The sequence below is a fragment of the Cryptomeria japonica genome, chromosome 8 (genome assembly GCF_030272615.1).
Source record: "Cryptomeria japonica chromosome 8, Sugi_1.0, whole genome shotgun sequence".
Lineage (NCBI taxonomy): Eukaryota > Viridiplantae > Streptophyta > Pinopsida > Cupressales > Cupressaceae > Cryptomeria > Cryptomeria japonica.
In genome coordinates, this window is record NC_081412.1 from 678,014,767 (window position 1) to 678,028,718 (window position 13,952).

The following is a 13,952-nucleotide window of genomic DNA, read 5'->3' on the forward strand; positions in this document are numbered from 1 at the left end:
GTGTGAAGGTTTGGGAAAAGAGAAAAAAAAAGAAGGAAAAGTGGAGAGTCATGTAATGGGAAAGTATGTATTGACTAACAGATGAGAGCATTTAAAAAAAAATCAGCAATCATATCATGCATGAACCAAACCCCCACAGGGGACCCAACTGCCGGACATAAGTAAAATATGAAGCTAGAATCTTACAGGCAATGATTGATGCATTATGCATGGATGTCTTCACCTCCATGTATGTGTTAAATAATATCTGCAATACCATTGGAAATCAAGCACTCTCAATGATTCAAACAAATATAGAAAACTAAAAAACAACTAATCTTATCCATACAAACTTAAGTACTAATACTCATGGGGAATATTGCAGAGACGCAGCAAAGCAGCTTGTTTGCATCACCTGACCAATCATTAGTGTACAATGCCCATTGCTCAATTGGCAAGGTTATAAAATTTACAATATTAAAATACAGCCTCGTCTTGTATTTGGTGGAACTATCATAAAAAGATAAAAGAATGAAAGTTACCCTTCATCCACAGCAAATCTTGTGCATGCATATATCAAGATTACTGTTGGTCACAGTAATCTAAAATTTAATCTATTTCTAGGACAAGTAGGCTACCTGTCATGACTAAATCTTAGTGAAGAAGCAACAATTTGTTTGATCTATATAACTGGTATGCATCAGTACCCTAAGAAGAACAAATTTCTTACTTTGGTAAAAACATTTGCAACTTTCTTTCCTATTTTTCTACCCTCATTTTCAAGGACTATATAGTACTAGTGTTGCTGCTATTTTTAATGAATTATCAGCCCCAATCATCATCGTAGACATTCTAATGTCAGTGACCCACTTTGGGCACAATCTAAATAGTTGCAAGCTAGCCTCATTTTCAAGGATTATAATATTTACAAGGCACGAACGACTCTCACCTGTTAGACATGATTTGAAGTGTGCAGGAATGTCAGGATCAACAAGGTGGTCAAATCTCTTTCTGATCTGATTTTCTGCAATAAGAATAACTCGGTGAAAATTTATCTAACCATTTACTAACCCACAAAATCGTGCAAGAGCTGACTTTCCACATGTTTTCTGAACTGAATGTTTTGGGTATCAAAGCCATGATTTCCATAGCCTTGATCATTACCGTGGTGGTGTATATTAAAATGGTGATTGGTGTCTGGAGCAGAATCATCTCTAGACAAATAAAGGCCATTATTGTACTTTTCTTGACCTCCACTGTGACGCAGACCTAAGGTTAGAGACACACCTGCATGGCTTCCTATCTGTCTAGGAGTCAATTCTTCATGGGAATACCTGCCACCCATTCCAGCAGATTCATGGCTGTAAGTATAATTAACTGTATTATCAAATCCTTGAAACCTGTTTCTATCTAAATCATTTCTAAATCTCTTCATGCCTTGTTCAAAATTAATGCACCCATGTGTTTCATCAAGCAGTTTTCTGTCAACCCCAATGGTTGGTCCTGCATTGACAGAAGACAGGGACCCAACATTAATTCTATTTAGATTCACGTCCATATCTGCTTCTCTTGTGCCATCAACTTTATCTCCTGAACGAAACTGTGAGTCTAGAGGAATGCTCAAAGCTGTACCACTACTTTCCTGACCAGTCTGCGAGGTGCTTCCACCATGATCAACTTTGGAACCTTCACACTCAGAAGCAGATTGCTTATCTGATGACACCCCTCCATCCAGCATAATCTTTCCATGCTTGTTCATGTTCTTTTCTTCTCCCAGTGGACTTTCAGTTTTATCCCTTGACTCATTTTCTTTTCTCTTTCCAGTAGTAACATCCATGTCAGATGCCTCCTTTATTTCCTGTAGATACATATCTTCCACCATTGGCTTCCATAGCCTAACTCTGGCGTTTATAAACCAATTTGAAACCTGAAACAAGTTGTGTCAATATTTTTACAGATTAATTATTCCAACTGATACTCTTTAGCATTTTCTCTTATAAGTTTGAATAACATTAAACGCCGGTAAAACTTCAAGTAGTGCCTAATAATATGCAATGCATATATATATATACCTGACTTCTTGAAAGACCGGTTTGTCGAGCCAACATATGCTTATCTGCATCTGTAGGGTACCTGCAGGACATAGCGCACAAATTACATTTTTAAAAAGTTTTGAAGGCCTTGTTTTCATAAAATGCTGACTTAAAACGGCTAGGCTATATATTTACATTAATTAACTGCCGCTGTACTTCACAAAATCAAAGACAACCTTCTTACCTTATCCAATTCTGCTATATATTACTGAAAAGTGAAAACTAAACATCTTTCCAGCAGATTAAAAAGACTTTTCTAGTGAGTAAATCGTGCATTGATGTCTACAATCAGTTGCCATCTATCCTATGGTAGTGGGTCGAATATATATATATATATAAAGAGAAGCCGCACTATTATACTTAATAACAAAAATGAGATTGAAATTGTCGGGAAAAGGCACATATTCTACTTGCACTGGTTGCAAACATCGAGATTGATATCCATGGACAAATCCCAGAACTGGGGCTTGTTATATACAAAAAAAAAACATGATAAGCAGCTAGCTACTATATTCTACTTGCTGCCCAAAGAGCTACTGTATTCTACCCGCTGCCCAAATTTTGAGATTGACATTTTAGGAAAATGCTTCCCCAGTCTACTCGTAGATGAGTAGAATACTCAGATTAATCTCCATAGGCAAATCAAGGCATTATGAAAAAAGATAAAGGTTGTTTTGAAGGTTATTATCAATACCCACGTATGGGTTTAATTGTTTATAGGAAAATGCCACATGATAAAAATATTGACGTTTATCTCTATACCAAGTCCTTGTCCATGGTAAATGTTTATAGGTAAATGGGATCGATGTTTATAGGTAAATGTTATCTATTCTACTCTAGTCGTTACAAACATTGAGATTGATGTCTATTCACAAATCTCATTGTTGGATAAATATAAATGAATGCATGATAAGTAAGCAAACATTGAAATTCTATAAAAATATCATCGTCGAGTAAATTTAAATTGATGCATAATAATAAGCTATTCTACTCTACTTAGGTGAGAAAGCTGAATTATAGTGCTGCCATAACCCCAAACACTAGATCAATGACGTGCACAGCCTAAAGGGCTTGCGTGATTTAAATAGGCAGTTAATTATGGCGTTGAACAGTAAACCAAAGATGTGCAATAGCCAAAAACTAAAAACTTACGGGTGCAAGAAATGCTCAAATAACCATGCACGAAGCACAGACACCGAACGCTCTGGAAGTCCTCGCTGTGGCCGCCAAGCATGTTGTTCAAGCATTCCCAAATGCTGTACTGCTCGCTGTTGTCTAAGACTTTGATCAAGAAATCTTAATCTTGGAGTTTCTCCTCTACTTGTACCGGGCCCACTGCAGTCCTCACCTAATGCCTTTTTTGCAGCTCTAAGCTGGTTACTGATTGCGTCTCTTAAACATCTGAAGTGCCTTGACATGGCCTTCAAAGCTAATTTAGTGTATGGAGTTGCTGACCCCATACCTGCTATAGATTCAAAAGATGCCTTCACCATATGCATCTGTTCGCAATACTGCCTGTATCTCCTGTGAACCTGTAATGACAAGGTGTTATCAATACAAAGTCCCTGAGAATAGAAAAACTTTACATCCCAATAACATAAAAACCACAAGAATCCAACCTTTTGTAAACTTGATGAACTTTTCTGTCTGAAATTTCTCCAAACTTGAAAAAAAAAAACATCAAATCTAAAGCAAACCAAAAAAAAATGCAATGTGTGGTACTGTTATTAGATTGCATTAACCTCATCTTTGAATTAATTTACTACTTACTAAAAGTTACCTCGAACTGGCCGATTTATCAAACAATATGCATCAAATTTAGCCATACATCAGAAATTCTCAATTGTTAGTAATAATTTCAGTGCTTTCTCGTAGCTAACATGTACTGTAATATAATTTTTGTTTAAGGATTCAATTCCTGATCAAGTTTTCCACTGCGTGCGAATTACTGATGTTTCTTCTACTTTAGATGAAAATATCATAGTTAGGAGAAAAAGCCGAGCATAAACAACGTCTAACCCAACTCTGGTTATTTAACAAAACAAACTATGTAAGCTCGAGAGTGCGTACTCGACACTCATTCGTGTTATAACCTATATATGAATAATACAAAAGATGTACAAAGACCTCAACAATCATTCTTCGTGATATATTAAGGAAACTGTACTCATACGAGGAGAATATCGAGGGGTTCAAGAAAACTAGTGTGTGTCATAGAATAAGAAAAGCCACAAACACGACTATCCGCAATTGCAAAACAATTGATCGATTCCTACAAATCAAGGCACAAATCAATGCATTAGGTAGCGGAAACGAACATCAAGCGAACTAGCGGTATTACCTAAGTAAGGTTTCTGACACGTATTGCATCACTATTCTGAAAACTTACTCCTTACGTATGGAAATGACCCACAAATCGCACCACCGTTGCTCAGGCTTAGTATTTACACGTGGTAGTGAAATCGCGCAGTTGATTTAGTGCGGGCGTCACATTGCCAACTTATAATTTCTTCTTCACACGTCCCTTGCCAGTCCCCAACACCATGGCCAAACAAAACTACTGCTCTGAAGAATCACCTTTTACACAAAGACGTTGATTTGTAAGTTCGATCATTGTTCAGACACAAACTGGGGATATTTATCTTTTCGATAACCATACCCGATAATTAATATACAGATTTCAAAGCTTTCGAACAAAAGTAAAAGGTTATAACTGTTGGATATAGATCATGGCTCGCAGTTCCAAGAACATTTGGAAGTGGGAGACCCGCATTCACTAGAATGCATTCTATAATATCACGAAAATTTATACTACCGTTTTCTCCCAAAATTCCTATAATGATTGATCTCGTGCACACTAACATTGCTAATTTCTAAAAACTAATTCACTCGCTTCTATGAAAATGCTTAACCATTTCCGTCACTTTGATCATCTCCAAACACACGCTAAAGGAGTTACGTGAAACGCACCACGATTCAGTACGCCATTACATGCCACAGAAGCATTTTGGTTGGCAGGAAAACCCCGCTTCAGAATCTTGTACCAGCTAATTGACTAAGGACCGAGCAATTAATACGGCCAATTAATTTTGAAAAACATTGTGATCATCTTTGACAAATCGTCTTCCTTTCTAATGCAATTGCAATGAATATAATCTATAGAGAAACAAACTTCACAGTTCACCAATATCGTCCTTTTCCTTTGACTTAAATATGTGGTGTTTGGGTGTAAAGCAACATTGTTTCTATAAGGTCCAATGGCCTTCCTAATCTCATGGACGTTACTCAGAACTTACTTTTATTCATTCAACTTCTACAAGAACATAATAGGTGCAAATATAACTGTACTATTAATAATTTATTATCCTTGCATAATAAATGTGCTTTTTCATGATATAGAATATAAATTGGACTATTCTATGTAAAACTATTACATTATTAATAAATATTAAATAACATTTATTCGATTGGATACTACCTCTAAAATTATTTGATATAATGCTTTTCTAACTAAGCAATAGAAAATGTCATTTAACATCTCATTAGGAAGTAACCTTTTTAAGATCGAGGAGCCAAATAGCTTCAAGTTTAAAGTTTTCTGTTAATAATAAGCTGGTTTTCTCCTCACACCAACAAATTACCTATATTTCATCCAGTTTCTTCAAAGGCTTGTCAAAACAACAGGATTCTGATTTTATTACAGTTTGTGCACATGCCCAGATAGTACAGTGAGAAACTTCCACTCGTTCAAGCCATGCATAGGCATTTATTGACATAAAACAAACTACAATCTAGTTCTTTTGGGCCAGCATGTTAGCATAGCCTTTTACTGACATAAAACAAACTACTATCTAGTTCATTTGGGCCAGCATGATATCCTGTGGTCAGGCATAGACACTGATTGATATCAGGCAAACTAAAATCACATGAAATTGATTTCTATGGTACTTTTTGGCGAGCAGCTTATCATCAAGGGACCTTGAGGTGTTCCTGGCAGAAGAAAAAGTGATCTCCTTTCTTGTTTGAGAGAACCAGTGATCAATTAAAAAATTAACAAACTTATGCATTCTAAAGATTGCGTTATCGATATCATTAATTGATATGATAATAGTCCATTGGTTTTAAATGCTATTAATCAAAGAGGTGAATATGGAAACAGAGAAAGCCACTGTCAGTCTTTTAAAAAAGACATTTTTGAAAAAGGCTTTGTCATTTTATTTAGATAAAGATTATATTTTGTATTTTGTCATTTTTTTTAAAAATGCTTTTCATGTTTTTTGGAGTTGAAAAAAAAAATTACATTTATAGATTTGACATTTATACTTGATTCAAAAGAATTAGTTGCTTGCATCTTTCTGTATATTCATAAAGCATGGACTGCTGACAAAACTTAAGCTTTAATATCATGTAGGCAATTTGATATTTTATTATACTTGAAACAGTTTAGAAAAATACAGTTCATGTCCATAACCTTCATCGTACAGAAGTAAGCATATTCAGATATAATTGCATAGGTAAAAAAGGAACAAGTTGAAACACAGAAAACTTTGTTAGTGTTCTGCTGTTTAGGATAGTTATCTTTTTAATTAATTTTAATTGTAGTACTAAATGAAGAAGAGTATCAAATATTGATAGGTGGCAAACAATAAATGCATATAATGACTATTCAAATATTACTTAATTGTTAATAATCTCCAATATTTTTATAGCCTAGATTCCTAACTAAATTCCTTTTATATCCTTTCCTTTTACCAAATATGTTGATTAATATTTTTTTATACATACCAAATTCAGAATATTAAGCTTGCAAAAATGTACTCTACCTAAGTTGAACCATAATATAAGGCCATAAAACACCCTTTGACAAATTCATCGAACCTAAATTCCTTCTTTATTTGACCTAAACGCCCCATCTTATACTAGCCTTCAAAACAAATGGTCTTTAAGACTTTCACAGTACAACAGATCTTCTCTGGTTTAAACGATACGCCCTCACGCCAATCAATTTATGATTAAAACTTCAAAATTTTGTTAAGGATAAAATTACTTACAACGGATCATTCAAGAGAAGATTTTTTTCCTACTCACCTCTTCCAGCATCGATGACAGCTTCGTTTTCCTCCTCTGGATTTCAAACCTATCGCCCGAATATGGTGTTTGCCCCATTGCACTTTCATTGGGTGTTTCTCCAGAAGCATAAGTAGATGATGATGTGGCTGCTTGAGTGCAGGAGTTAACAATTTTACCACCAATTTCGCTTTTCATGCCATTGTTATTTTCGACAGCATTGGAACCAGCTACCAAATTTCTGTCGACCCAATCCTCGGATCTTGAGGAGATTTTCTGTTTGAGCATATTGTTTGTTTGAAGTCCTCTTCCTACATTGCAAAACTCGTCCAATAATTCTTGAGCAGGCTTAAGGTACTTTGAGTTTTTCAAAACAGTGGCATATCCTCCAAAAGGGCCCAAATTACCCACATTCATATGCAGTTCCATGGTTGAACCTCCAGCTACATATCCTTTCCCAGGAACATTCTCATCTCTTGAATATGAAGAAACATAGCCCGGAACAGCACCTGTGCTACCATTTGCACCATGATTGTTGAAAAGCTCTTCTGATTTAGCCTTTACTTCTGTAGCAGTAGCAACCTGCAACACATTTGCGCGGTGGCTTGCCATGGCGTCCAATTGTTGCAACGACGGATGATGAGATGATAGTGATAGGGAGAGCCCTTGGCCCGATCTATCCCTTCCCATGGAAAGTTGCTCAGTCCGGAAGTCCTCTCCAGCTTTACTTTCATCAAAGGAATGCTCCGGATTCCATTGAAGAGACCCGCCTTGTCTATTTGCCCAGCTCACTGCATTGCTATATCTCGGTGACATATATTGGCTGCCGTTGTGAATGTTACCATAGGCTGGAAGAAGAACAAGCTCGTTTCCCCCATTTGGCCACTGCCCAGATTCTCTAAGATTAGAGGGGATTTGTGCAATACAAAGCCCCTGAGAAGAAGTGCCCACTTCTGCGACCAGAGGTAAAGCAGTCTGTTGAAAAGGAGGAAAATTCGGCGGAACTGGAACTTCTACTAAGTGCTTCTGAGTCTCGGTACCCTGGTTGGCAATTTCATTGGAGGAATGCTGCATAGATCCTGATGTGGTTGTCTCTGGGTAACCAGCATATCCCGGATTCATCAAATATAGCTGCATTGCATCCCCGTGTATGTTAGGAGACGTGGTTATGCTGCCATCTTTGAGAATCCCAGACTGCAATCCACCAAATAGTGTTGTTGCAATTGAATTTTGTCCACCATATACTGCGTTGGGTATACCTTGTATGTGCTTTACAGGCCATTCATTGTTTGACTGTGCATTCAAGCTCTTCCAATTGCTCCCCAAATTGGCAGTCCCTACATTTGTTTTGATAGCAGAAAGATTTGAACCTGGGTGGTGCCCAAATATTGCATATGGTAGAGATGGCCGATCCGAACCATCATCACTAGAAGCGGCCTGAGCCTGTTGCAATACCATTGTACCCTTTGGCGGCACACCCAGTAACTCTGCCTCTATTGGAAAATTAAACATTTCAGATGATATCATGTTGCCGTCATACATTGGTATTTCAGAATGGCCTCCTTGATATCCTTGTCTGGAAGATTCACAGTTTTTGGTTTGCTGCTGCACTGTGGATGTTATTGGCGCTTGATGCAGAATATAATTTGAATATCCAGATGTGTCAGATTGTGACCCAAGCTGTGGAGACGAAGGGCTGTTTTGAACTCGCAATTTTTCATGCCTGCTTTGTTGTGCAACATGAGCTTGAGATCTCAGCTGGTTCATTCTTAAAAAAGAATGCTCTAGTATTGTAGAATCCATACATCCTGCTTCAAATCCTTCAGACATGGGACCAAACTCAGGTACCCCTGAAAAAAATTTAGCCTCAGCCTGACTTCGCAATTGATGTTCTTATTCTATTGCGCCCATGTCAGATTTATTGCTTTAAACCAGCAAAAGGTAGCCATATCTGCTGCTGATTGCTATCTCGGCGAGGAAACCATTGTTCTGATCGCTTTCAATGCAATCTTTTGATCCATCCAGTGAGCCATTTAACATTTTACACCAGCTGAATATTCATGCAATGCTGTCCATAGGGTCCCGTGCAATATCGCTGCTTTCTGCAATAAATGGCCAAAGATTAAAAACGCAAAACGCCAAAGCAAAAAATAAATATACAGAAACCTCTTACTTGAAACAAAAGAAACAAAAAGAGCGCTTAATTTTATTGATCCAAATGATACAATCACGACATCAATCGTAGCCACATTTAATCATACCCTTAGCTTATAAAAGAACAGAATAACTAAAATTTGAAGAAAAGTTCACATTTAACATCGCTCCTTGAAATTTAATGTCAACCACAGAAGGCCCATTTAGAAGTAATTGTTAGAAATTAACATAATGTTTTTGGAACGATTCACTGCATTCTGGACGCCGGGGAAAACAGTGAAAAAAATCTTCAGCGAAAAATTCTATGCCATTGTTTGGGCAAAATCTGTTTTCGAAAACATAAGCCATAAAAAAATACATCTTCCAGTGAAGAACATATATATGCTTCAACGCCAAACAATTCTATTGTTAGAGATGTCGTCTCTGCAACGCTATAACCAACAACCTGAAAAGACTATATGAACAATATAATTTTTAGGCAGTCTTCCATGAATGAAACGAAGGTAATGGAAGCAGATTGGGAATATTATTAAAGCTAGGGTTGTACTGTGGCTTTGGGAATATGTATCATACCTGGCCTAGTATGGAAAACCTTATCGAAGAAAATTGTTCAAAACGAGACTACAAACTTTGCGCAGGATTAAAAAAAAACCGTATGATCCATCAAAGACAAGCTTTTGAAGAAGATCGAGCTGCTCCTAATAACGACTTACATATTTTACCTCTTTGATGAAGCTCCAAATTCAAGCCATTATTTTCCTTCCTTTTAATCAGGGAAAAATACCTTTGGCTTTAATTGATCTGTTCTATTTCGAGAAATTATTACTTTACGACTACAAATGAGCGTACCAGAAAATTTGTTCACGCAATACCCGGCTAACAATCTCGCTACAGCAGCTGACTGTGAAGACTTAAAGAATCTTGTACGCATTCGTGCTATAATGTCAAAAGATTACAAGTTTGCACGGACGACAAGTATAATTGCTATGAAAACTTTTTAATAGGCTGTGTTTCGAAGCCGTGGAGATTTTAAAAAAGGCAAACTTGCATTCGAAAGACTGAAAACACAGAGATACCTTTTCTTAGTGCATTTTTACTGAAAACACAAGTATTCGTATACTAGAGAAAATTTGCATTTCAGGAGTCCTCACGAGAAAAGATTCCATCTTTAAAGAAACCTGAGTCAAGACGCTTGTATTTGCAAGCTACGGCATTGAGAAAATACAGTAAATCTAGGGTATGCGTGAGAGTAATACGGTAGAAAACTTTTAAAGACTAAAAACGAGCAAATCTCGTAAGTAACCGACTGTCCAAATGTAATGAACCATACTATACTAAGTAGAAAAGGGCCGCAAAGAAGTATCTGCCCAAAATTTGTCAAGAACGTTTCGACTTTCCCCACGAAATACTGCTATCCAAACAGCGTTTCTCGCCGCTTAGTCAAAACCACCTCAAAAAGTTCACAGATGACCTCAAAATTGCTGAAAACAAACAAAATCATACTTCAAATGTGAAGAAATGACATCTTGAAACTCATAACAAAATGTCTACAACACACAATTTCTCCATTAAAAACCATTCCTAAAGAAAGCAAATGACTCTAAAATTGGAAAAATAGAAGCGGCAAGAACACTTTCCCAAAGATTGACCTTCTCATAGAGCTTTACAGCAGTAAACAGTCTACACAGATAAAAATTTGTCATAAATCAAATTTGCAAATACTTCTGATTGAAGCTAAAGCTAAGCGAAAATCATCAACTTCTCAAATATTCACAAACTTAAGAAAATGTTCGGAAAATAACATCAAATTTGCAGGTATGAAATTAAAATTTGCAGATATTTTCACCATCAAACCCCTTTGCAGATCTATAAACAGTCGAAAAGCGAGCAAAGTTAAGCAAATACTAACAGAAGTTCAACAACTTGATGATTTCGCACAATTCCTTCAACCAGGGCCGTACAAGCTAAATAAACGCTATAAATCGACAGCTACACAACCTTCTGTTAATAAGGGCGCCTCCATACCTACCAAAACGCCGCCCAAAAACGAAGAAACCGCTTTAAAATAAGCTGCGCGTATCAAATCCGGCCGATCCGCGACAGAAATCAAAGATCACAAGTATAAACAACGCTGTCTCCTGTTCAACTCGCAGAGGAAGCGAGAAACCAGGCGGAGGAAAAAAGAAAAATTTACAGATGTAGTATGTCTCTGTCACTAAGAGGCGGCAAAAGCCACTACATGCACAAGGGTGTAAAATAAATAAATAATCGCAACGAAGATAAAATAGAACTATTGCCTTTACTATTATGACATCCATCCATTTCACATAGCCATAGCCGCCATTGCTTGGAAAGTCGCGTCCGACACTGACCGCATACAAACTAAAGAAAAAATAAAACCCTAAAATAATTAGCCTTAAAGAAAAAAAATTAATGCTCAGCTTACGAACTTCCAAACACAGAAGAAAGAACAAAAACTAAAAGAGGACAAACCTACTTCGGACACGTTTTTCGATGAATTATATTTTTCTCCTCCACCCGTTTTCGTAGGCTTTTGGGGCAAAGGTGAAGGGTCCCATAATTCGTGACGCAGCCGGTGTAAATGGGCTACAAATTACGATCTAGTATATATCACCATGCTCGTCGCTCTGCAGCTTCCGCTGCCATTTTCAGTGGTCCTTACAAACTTTGACTCCCCTCATACGGCTTATGGCCACATGGCTCTAATAAATTCATGCGCCTGGTCCACCCTCCAGGCGAAGTGTTACGGAAAGATATCCTTATGATGTCACTGTACAGTTTTGGCCACTCACGGGTTTCGATCTTCGTACCTCCCTACATGCTCAAATTCGAAACCCCTGTAGACTGCGGAGAGGTTTGAGGTTTCACCACGCGATCTTATCGCAAACAGCGCGGTTTGCTTTGCGTTGGCATTGATGGTTGATTTACGCGCAGTTTAGAAGCAGTTAAAATTTATGATTGCATATGTTATCAAAATTGGAAAATTTAATAAATTTTTATAATGAAATGGGAACTTTATAGAAATAGAACAATTTTTTAAATTAATATGGCAATAAAAGTTAGAAACAACATGTTTGATTAAGAAGGTAAAGGGTAGATCCATATTATTTAAATTTGCTATAAATAGCCATCAAACAATATATTATCTAATTTATTGTATAGTTTTTGCAAATTCAATTTTGTTGATATTTTAAGAGGTAATTTAAGTTTGCTTCAGTCAATATAAAAATTGATAAATTGGTTAATGTAGTTATTTTGTCTAGTTGTCTTTAGTCTTATTCTTTCCTTTATTCTTTCATTAGACTTGTCATTTTTTTTCCATTGCAATCTTTATCTTTGATCAATACAAAAGAAAAACATAATTTAAGATAGGTGAGATTAGTTATTATCGAGGATCCTAATGATCTTTTCTAAAATAGAAGTTTGTCCTTCAACTAAGAATGAAGTAGTTATCAAAGGTTTTGATGTAGATAGTGACAAATTTATTGTGGAAGGCAAGGGTAAAAATGAAATGAATTGTAAAGCTTTTTACAAAAACAATCATAATTTTTTAATTGATGTTCCATTCCATATGTAATAATATATTATAAAGAGGATAAAAATTGACTATAAGGATAAAGAATATTAAAATTTGTCCTTTCCCTAATGATAGATCACAAAGTGTGATCTAAAATGTCAAAGAAAAAAGTTACATACAACTCTCTACTAGAAACTTTACAATTTATGTCATAGATTGTGGAAATACTATGTCTTTAAAATCAAATATCTGAGTAAAAATCTAGAAATTTGTTGGATAAGGTGATGGTCAGAAAATGCAATGAGGTTGTTGATATTTTGGCTAACACAACTCTTGATTAATTATCTTCATTCACGACTTTGATTATCAACAATTAGGTAGCTTAAGATGGTCTAGACAGTCACTCAAATATTGATTCTTCTCTCTCAAGTTAGCTTTGAATTTTTTGATATGGTAGTTTATTTTGTTACTTTCAGGACTTGCTTGATCTTGTTTCTATTTTAGCATGTAATTTGGTAGTGCAGTCATTAATCTCCGCTTTGAATCTAGCACTCTAATAGACAATACAAATTATTTCAAAACGTTCACAACCTAATTCCTATCAATTTGTCCATCCTAAACTAGTTTGTGAGTGTGATTCTATCCTCAATTTTTAAAAATTAAAATTCTTGTAGATCAACAATCTTAGGATATGAATTTTATCCATTAACGTGGACATAAAATTTTTATATTATGTGTATTGGATTTGCATATAAAGACATTGAATCCTAAGACACTTTTTGTAAGAGATTGTGAAATCACTAAATATCAAAAGAATAAAGAGTTTTTCTCTTTTTGTAAGAGCCAAACATCAATCCTCATCCAAAAAAAATCATCAAAGATCTACATGTTTGACTTTCATTATCAAGCACAATACAAAGACATCTTCAAACACAACTACTCATTTTTTTGCATTAAACTTCAACAACATTTAGAAATCATCTCAATGGCATTCATCACCATGTCTCAAATTGACATTTATTACATCTTGATCTCTCACATTGGCATTTATTGCATCTTCATCTCTCTTTTACAATTGTTAACTCGATATATGAGGCCTCACTAAGGCTTTAAACAGTTAT

At 36.0% G+C, this 13,952-nt stretch overlaps 1 protein-coding gene across 4 annotated transcripts; it reads right to left on the bottom strand.

Moving 5' to 3' along the window:
• Positions 1–296: 296 nt before the first annotated feature.
• On the bottom strand, positions 297–12,102 carry LOC131032409 (BEL1-like homeodomain protein 4). 4 transcript variants are annotated; one of them, XM_057963381.2, is made up of 5 exons: positions 11,791–12,102; positions 7,161–9,241; positions 3,225–3,604; positions 2,052–2,112; positions 297–1,906 (listed from the first exon to the last, which is right to left on the bottom strand). In XM_057963381.2, exons 2-5 carry the CDS (start codon positions 8,967–8,969, stop codon positions 1,046–1,048), a joined length of 3,111 nt encoding a protein of 1,036 aa, XP_057819364.2. In that variant the 5' UTR covers positions 8,970–9,241; positions 11,791–12,102; the 3' UTR covers positions 297–1,045. The 4 variants fall into 4 exon arrangements, with proteins under 4 accessions (XP_057819364.2, XP_057819362.2, XP_057819361.2 ...); XM_057963379.2 differs by lacking the exon at positions 11,791–12,102 and adding an exon at positions 11,323–11,568; XM_057963378.2 differs by lacking the exon at positions 11,791–12,102 and adding an exon at positions 11,319–11,568.
• Between the last annotated feature and the right edge of the window lie 1,850 nt (positions 12,103–13,952).

Coding starts and splice junctions, on each gene's coding strand:
- LOC131032409 (XM_057963381.2), bottom strand. CDS start 8,969: ATGTCTGAAGGATTTGAAGCAGGATGTATGGATTCTACAATACTAGAG. Junction 3,605..7,160: donor TGTCATCGATGCTGGAAGAG/GTGAGTAGGAAA, acceptor TTGTCATTACAG/GTTCACAGGAGATACAGGCA. Junction 2,113..3,224: donor TTTGAGCATTTCTTGCACCC/GTAAGTTTTTAG, acceptor TATGTCCTGCAG/GTACCCTACAGATGCAGATA.